This window comes from Eutrema salsugineum, unplaced genomic scaffold (genome assembly GCF_000478725.1).
Source record: "Eutrema salsugineum unplaced genomic scaffold, Eutsalg1_0 scaffold_7, whole genome shotgun sequence".
NCBI classification, from domain to species: domain Eukaryota; kingdom Viridiplantae; phylum Streptophyta; class Magnoliopsida; order Brassicales; family Brassicaceae; genus Eutrema; species Eutrema salsugineum.
The window spans coordinates 9,106,451-9,114,200 of NW_006256486.1; the positions used below are offsets into that span (position 1 = coordinate 9,106,451).

Genomic DNA, 7,750 nt, shown 5'->3' on the forward strand with positions numbered 1-7,750 from the left:
TGTACCTTTTTTTCTTTGTGCGAGTAAAAGTGATAATCTAATATGATCTAAAGAGGCTTTTAACATGATTACATCACAAAAAAAGCAGAAAACAAATAAATCAAAAGCTTATCACAATTGGAAAAAATGGCATCTTAACTAATGTTAGCAAAATCTTTGAATTACAAGGAAAATTTTCAATACTAAACTGCCATTCTAATAGCAGTTATATATATACAACCCAAATTCAGGCACTAACATTTCCACCACCATATGCTTCTTTACGCCTTTTCTCTAATGGTAACATCCTCGAAGAAAGCAAGAGGTAGCTCAGGTGAAACAGGCATGGTCGCAACGCACTTGAACTGTAAACCAAGAGAATCATAAATATATTAACCATCTCGAAATGTTGTTGTAACATAATGACTAAGTTAATGTGATACATAAATCATTGTAGTGTTAATTTTACCTTATGGTGCTTGTATTTATTTCTCACAGCTTCTAGACCGTTTCCTCTTCTGCTTAGATACAAGTCATGTATAATTCCCACACATTGTTGCAGATCAGACGCTTTATACTTTGTGTATTCTTCCAACATTTGATTCTGTTTACATCACCAAGAGAGATTTAGATTTAGGATAAAACAAGTTTATGTAAAAGAACAACTCATGGCTCTAAATGCGTACCCAAGGATGTTGTTTTGGACGGATGATGAATCGAGCAAGAAAAACAGCGGAAGCAGCCAAAAGAGATGGCAAAAACTTCACACAGCTATAATCTAACAGACTCAGTTCTGAGAGATAACAACAGAGGAACTCTATCTGCAAAAGTGACTCCTGCAAAGACAGCATAGAAAAAAGAATAAAAAAAGAAGATTTAACAACTGACACTTCATAAGATGCAAATGCCACAGTTCAAAATCTATATAAAAAAAATTGTTCAGTTTCAGCTTACATTGAAATCTTCTTGTGCAACCCTTGTGAACCGTCTGCACAAAACCCAACATTCAAAAGTGCAAAACAATCAAAATGAGGACATGTAAGACAATACAATCATAGGCAAAAACCATACAATCAAAAGTAAGTACAAAAATGAGATTTTTTCAACGCAAATCGAACCTTAGGAATGTTTTGATGGTTGGACTTCCTAATTCGAACTGCAGGGCAAGAAGTATATCTGCCTCCATGGTCACAACATCTTGTTTCGTAAACGTATTATCCGTGATGTAAACAAAATCTTCCACTTTAGGAGGACTTATCTCTTCGTATTTCCTACTTTTTTTCAAAGCAAAATAAAAATTCCATAAGCCAACCCGTGTAAAGAAGCTTCATAAATACACCGATTAGCAAAACAAAAAAAAATAAATAAATAAATAAATAAGAGGATTAAGATGCTTACGACGCAATAAGCATTGCAGAAACTCCCACAAGCTGAAGCCTCTGCCTGTTAATAGGCTTCATGGACAAGAATCTATCAACATAGGAGACAGTGAGATAGAGTGTGTCAGAGACGAGTTTGTATTCCTCAGCAACCTCCACTAACCAGTCCACTAAAACCCCTCTCATGTTTGGCGTTAAATCATTCTGCAACTTTTCGATATAATCATGTAGAGGTCTTTGTTTTGGCTTCGCCTAAATTTCATCAACCAAAAAAAAAAAAAAAAAAGACAAAACCTAATCATTAGTCCCTAAGTTGTCTAAAGCATATCAAATTATCATAAGAGCAAACAATCTCAGAAACTTCAAGATCAAATCTACATTCCAGCACACAGTGCCAATTTACAAACTGAATCCACACACTTTTGCAGTGCCAATTTAAGTCCAAAAACAGTGCCAATTAACAAACTGAATCTTCAATAAACTTCAAGATCAAATCTACATTCCAACACACAGTGCCAATTAACAAACTGAATCCACACACTTTTGCAGTGGCAATTTACAAACTGAATCTTCAAGAAACTTCAAGATCAAATCTACATTCCAACACACAGTGCCAATTCACAAACTAAATCCAAACACTTTTGCAGACTTTCATAGCAAATCGATAGTAAGCAATCATTTTGCAAACCATAAGATCAAAATTAACTGAAAGAAATGGGGGCAATGCTGAATCAATCTATATTTCAGAATTGGGAGATCGAGAATCTACAGATGTGTTTTTACCTCCATTTCACGGAGATACGCAGAGATGTCGCTCACATAAGGCCCACACATCTGAGGATCAACAGATCCCGATTCAAAATCTACGCTCGGTGCAGGAACCGCCACAGTAGGCGTCATCGGAGCCGCCGCCTTCTTCGTCTGCTTCTTCGCGGCGTTGTTAACAGTTGGTTTACTAGGCTTCACGGTGGTCTCTCTCAATTGAACAGCGACATTGGAGATGTTAGGAAGCTCTCCGAGAACAACTCTCTTCTTGCTAGCTGTTGGGTCTTCATCCATGGCCATGGACGAGGCCTTTCGTTTCGCCGCCGCCCTTGTCATCCTCGCGCAGTTCTGATTCTCCGCCATGAGAGATTTCAATGGGTAAGAGAGATTTGAGATTGAGAGAGAGGGAGAGACAGATTCGATTGGATATAGAAATGTAGAAGAAATGGAAAGTGTAAAAGCGCCATTTTTTTTTGGGGGAAATCTCAGAGTGATTTTGATTTTTTTAGGTCATGGCGCTTTTCTGTATCGCTTTCGAATTTTTTAGGGATTTTGACCATCCAAAAATTGGGGGACTTTGTAATATTCGTCTCCTTCATTTTTATTTTGGCGGCTGTTTTCTCCTTTTTACCCTTCTAAAGTTTCACTCTCATAAAAAAACGGCACGGGAGCCGCTCTCTCTCTGTTCTCTCTCTCATACCTTTCACAGAGAGAAGGCGATTTTCCTTTTTGCTTTTTCATCCGTTCGATCGGAAAAATAAATTCTGGTATAACCAGATTTATGTGTAATAATCCTTCCGTTTTACGGATTTCAGTTTTCCGGCTATGACCGGATTTTTCTTTTCCGTTTTCGAATCTCCTTTTGCTTGTAAGCAATTGGTTTTTTTCGATTTCGGACTTTATGCTTCTTCTACAAATCTGGCCGCTTTCTTTTAAGAGGTGGTAAAGTGATGGTGGTGAAAGCTCCTACTCCAACATTTGGCATCGTCCTCTCATGGTTGGGATGTTAAATTTCCCTTGGTTACCTCATGAAAAACCTTTTTCAAAATGGAGGGTAATATATAGTCATGAGTCAAAGATGATCGAAGGTCTTTTTAATGGAGGTGAGAAGATTTTTGACCACCCAAGATCTTTATTGTAGAAGAAGCTCTAGCGGCGGTACACAAGCATCATCGTGAAGCCGGAAGCTGGAGGTTGAAGTGTCGTCGGCGGCGAGTTCCGGCGCACCAGAAACTGAAGCGGTGGTGCATGACGATATGATCTTCATCTTGACACGTGTCACTGGTGTTTATGGTTTTTACATCTGTCTATGTACATGTCTAAAATTATCTTTGTATTTGGGCCGATATAGGCCTTGTTTGTACCAACGCTTTACCCCTTTTGGAGTTTCGTTATAAAACGAATGACGAAAAAAAAAAAAAAAGTTTCACTCTCATATTACCACCAATTATTATTCACTTTATTTAATTAATTAGTATTTCTTTTTGTCGTCAAACAATATACTTTAAAGTTTACATTATTATATTAGAGGCATCATACTTGTTAAACAGCAAAATTTTTGAGGAGAAAACTGTCCAAGAAATGTGAATGAAGAGTAATTTTAGAGTTTTGATTAATTTCCAATGAATTAAGAGACGATCCTGTGTTTACTATTTTTAAAAAAATTACAAAAAAAACGAAAAAGAAAGAGAAAAGAATTGTAATTCAAATTCGCAAAAACAAAAACGGATCAATGATTACATTTTTGGATATTTTTTATAGTGTTTTATTTTACAAAGAAAATAATTTTACCTTGTTTTTTTGTATATGTTTATTACATCCACAATGTTTTACCTTGTTTTCCTGTAATGTTTCTTGCTTCCACAATGTTTTACATGTTCTTTCGTAATCTTGTTGATTTATTGAATTGAATATTCCAGTTTTTTTTCTTTTTTTTTCTGTTTAATCAAGGATCATAGCAAATTAAAAAGGTTATAGTTAGTCCTGTCTCTACTACCGATCACATTTGTGACCTTATAAATACTTCCTCATTCAGAGCCAAAGAGGTTCCATCTAATCTAGTACACCAAAAGATTTACCAACAGTGAATATAAACCAAATGAATTTTGTAAAGTTGGTAATCGGTTCACAGCCCATAACCGATTAACAAGTCTCCCTTTTTCTTACTATTGGTTTCTTTCAACAATGACTATCAAGAATACTAGTTACTCATAAATTATTCTATAGGGGACGCTCTCATTGCTTATAAGTTATAACAAGATAAATTCATATAACAGAAATACAAAACATAGATCATTATTGCGTAATTGTATTGCATTATTTCGAGTGTAACATACTAATTTTTGTATACAAAATGATATTTAAATCACACATCACTTCAAGAGTTCTTGCTTCTTACTAGCTGCCTTAACTTCAAGAGTTCTTGCTTCTTACTAGTTGCCTTCACTTCAAGAGTTCTTACTACACCATCTTCAACTATACTATATGACCCGAGAGTCAGTATTGAGATGGTTTTTATGAAATCTAGCTCAGCAACATCTGCGAAACACTGGCTCAGATCAAATGGTAACATCCTCCCAAAAGGTAACCGGAAGCTCTGGTGATACAGGCATGGTCGCAACACACTGGAACTGTAACAAAAGAAGCAACAGTAAGTATCCAAGATTGCTAAATTCACCAAGTGTTTTTTATTTATTTGTAATGTTAGTTTACCTTGTGGTGCTTGTATTTTTCTCTAACAGCTTGTAAAGAACCTCCTCTTCTGCTCAGATACAAGTCATGTATGATTCCAACACACTCTTGTAGATCAGCTGCTTTGTACTTAGTGTATTCTTCTAACATCTGATTCTGTTTACATCATAAATGATTAGTGTCTCATTGAAGCAAGAGAAATGAGGATTCTGTAGACAGAAAATGCTTACCCAAGGATGTTGTTTTGGACGAATGATGAATCGAGCTAGAAAGACAGCAGAAGCAGACAATATAGATGGCACAAACTTCACAGCTTTGTAATCTAATATACTCAATTCTGATAAATAGAACGAGAGAGGCTCTAGCTGCAAGTGTGGCACCTGAAACAAAAGGGCATCAAAAAGAGAATATTTAGCAATTGACACTCTACAAGTTACAAAACAACAGATTTTCAAAATCTCTATGTTTGAGCTTACATTGAAATCTTCTTGTGCAACTCTTGTGAATCGTCTGCACATTAAAAAGAACAAAAACACACACAAAATGAGGACAATGAACCAATACACACCAATATAAGTATTATCACCAGAACACGATCTAACCTTATAAAACTATTGATTGTAGGCCTTCCCAATTCAAACTGAAGGGCAAGAAGTATATCTGCTTCCATCTTCACCACATCTTGTTTCGTAAACGTATTATCAGTGATGTAACAGAAATCTTCCACTTTAGGAGGACTAATCTCTTCATACTTCCTACTCATTTCAAATAACCAAAACAAGGAATAATCCCATAAGCTTCGGTCTAGCAAAAGAGAGAACAATAACAACACTAGTATGATGATCAAAAGATGCTTACGAAGCAATAAGCATCGCAGATACTCCCACGAGCTGAAGCCTCTGCTTGTTGACAGTCTTCAAGGACAAGAACCGATCGATGTAAGAGATAGTGAGGTAGAGTGTCTCAGACACGAGTTTGTACTCTTCAGCAACTTCCACTAACCAATCCACCAAAACACCTCTCATGCTTGGTGTTACATCTTTCTGAACCTTTTCGATATAATCAGGTAAAGGTCTTTGCTTTGGCTTCACCTGGAAATTTTTCACCAAATCCAAAAAAGCAACAATCTTTCAGCCTCACATAACAATCAATCCTTAAATTTTGTCCAAACCATATCAGATTATCATAACCCACAAACCCAAATCATCCAATTATCAATTCCCTAAATTGGAAATATCTTAGAACTCTTTATAGATCAAACTCACTTAGAATTGAAACTGATCAAAGATTTAAGTCCAAACACAGAATATATACGAGATTATTCAGTAAAGTAGAGATTTATAATTACCTCCATTTCACGAAGATACTCGTAGATGTCGGTGACATAAGGTCCACACATCTTGGGATCATCAGATCGAGAATCGATGTCAGAATCTACGGCAGCTAAAGCCACCGGAGCTGACTTTCTCTGCTTCGCCGGAGCACCAATACTCTTTCTGGGTTTCGGAATCTCTCTTTTCCGATTGAGATTGGACAAGGCGGAGACGTTGGACACATTCGGAAGCTCACCGAGAACCACTCTCTTCTTGCTGACCCTTTCTTCCTCCGTGGCCATCGCTTTTCTTTTCGCCGCCGATCTCGTGATCCTCACGAAGATCTCCTTCTCCGTCATGGTTTAGGGATTGAAGGGATGACTTGAGAGAGGAAGAGTGAGAGAGAGAGAGAGAGATCGAGATTGAGATTTGATGGGAGGAAGAAGTGAGGGTGAGAGGGGGGAAGAAAAAGGGAGAGGAAAAGCGCCATTTCTGAGGTTTTTTTGGAGTTGAAATCCAGTTTCTGGCGCTCTCTGTGTGTGATTTTGGGAATTTGGGAGATTTTGAGTTTTTTTTGTTGGAATTTTGGAGGTACGAAAATCTCCTGAAATTTGTTTGGCGGGCTAATTTTCATGAGGTTTGTGTCCGAATTTGTTTTGACCGGTAAGATTTTCCGTGGTGGTTCGATTGAAAACATATTTCACATTTTAAAATAATTTCTCGTTTATTTATGGATTTAATTATTTTAAATTAAAAAGATAAAAAAAAGTTCACGTTTATATTTTTCTACAATAAAAATATCAATTTTAAAAAAAAATTATTCAAACACTCTTGTCAATTTTTTTTAATTCAAATAACTTTACTGAATCAGTGATACAATTGTTTTGTTAATCTCACCATGGTTAACCCAAAGGCTATAAAAAGTATATTTTTATCTATTAAAATATGTGAAGAGAGACAAGATTAATTTTTGTTTGTTGAAATGTGAATTTCCATTTCATTAATCAAAAGAAAAAAAATGTACAACTAATTTAAAATAGTTTTATTCACATCAAAATTTTAAAATAGTTTTTATTCACATCACATTTTGAGTTTTTTTTGTTGGAGTCAAATTAAATTAGTTTTTAAATGTACGAAAAAAATGTGACGTTAATTGGATTTTTTTTTATTCACGTCACATTTTTTTGTCCCAAGATCTCTTTTGTAGAATTTTTATATACTAGGTGTTTAGTCCACGACTTGCGCGGGCCGAAAAATTTCATTAAAACCTAAAATAAAATTTTATGTCATAAATAAAAAATAATTAGATCAAGAATTTGATACATACAAAATTAAAATAAAGCTAACCTATGAAAGTAATCATTGTCTAACATTAAAAACTTTAAAATCAATACTAATAAGTGTATGAAATCAATAAACACAAATTAAAATAAGATTAATATAAATTATTCATATTTTTCTTTTTTTATTTTTTAATTTTTTTCTCTATCATTTTCTTCTTTCTTTCTTTTTTTCTTTTTTTTTTCTATGTCTTTTTTTTTTACTTTTTATTCTGCTGGTTTTTTTTTTCATGTCTTCTTCTTCTCCACATCTTTCCTTTTCCTCTCATACATCTTTATTTCT

General features: G+C 35.1%; 2 protein-coding genes across 3 annotated transcripts; both read right to left on the reverse strand.

Moving 5' to 3' along the window:
- On the reverse strand, positions 1–2,649 carry LOC18010589 (cyclin-A3-4). 2 transcript variants are annotated; one of them, XM_006393550.2, is made up of 7 exons: positions 2,142–2,649; positions 1,378–1,610; positions 1,098–1,250; positions 934–967; positions 666–815; positions 449–583; positions 1–344 (listed from the first exon to the last, which is right to left on the reverse strand). In XM_006393550.2, exons 1-7 carry the CDS (start codon positions 2,484–2,486, stop codon positions 261–263), a joined length of 1,134 nt encoding a protein of 377 aa, XP_006393612.1. In that variant the 5' UTR covers positions 2,487–2,649; the 3' UTR covers positions 1–260. The 2 variants fall into 2 exon arrangements, with proteins under 2 accessions (XP_006393612.1, XP_006393613.1); XM_006393551.2 differs by having other exon boundaries at positions 1,098–1,253.
- Positions 2,650–4,411: 1,762 nt separating this feature from the next.
- Positions 4,412–6,564, reverse strand: LOC18010587 (cyclin-A3-2). The gene is made up of 7 exons (XM_006393552.2): positions 6,163–6,564; positions 5,673–5,905; positions 5,417–5,569; positions 5,291–5,324; positions 5,045–5,194; positions 4,836–4,970; positions 4,412–4,753 (listed from the first exon to the last, which is right to left on the reverse strand). Exons 1-7 carry the CDS (start codon positions 6,484–6,486, stop codon positions 4,682–4,684), a joined length of 1,101 nt encoding a protein of 366 aa, XP_006393614.1. The 5' UTR covers positions 6,487–6,564; the 3' UTR covers positions 4,412–4,681.
- Positions 6,565–7,750: the final 1,186 nt, after the last annotated feature.

Bases quoted from the DNA above. Each gene is read 5' to 3' on its own strand.
- LOC18010589 (XM_006393551.2), bottom strand. From the start codon at position 2,486: ATGGCGGAGAATCAGAACTGCGCGAGGATGACAAGGGCGGCGGCGAAA. The intron at 1,611-2,141 runs GTAAAAACACAT...GATGAAATTTAG, and splicing joins CGTATCTCCGTGAAATGGAG to GCGAAGCCAAAACAAAGACC. The intron at 584-665 runs GTACGCATTTAG...TGATGTAAACAG, and splicing joins GTCCAAAACAACATCCTTGG to AATCAAATGTTGGAAGAATA.
- LOC18010587 (XM_006393552.2), bottom strand. From the start codon at position 6,486: ATGACGGAGAAGGAGATCTTCGTGAGGATCACGAGATCGGCGGCGAAA. The intron at 4,971-5,044 runs GTAAGCATTTTC...TGATGTAAACAG, and splicing joins GTCCAAAACAACATCCTTGG to AATCAGATGTTAGAAGAATA. The intron at 4,754-4,835 runs GTAAACTAACAT...CTTTTGTTACAG, and splicing joins AAAAATACAAGCACCACAAG to TTCCAGTGTGTTGCGACCAT.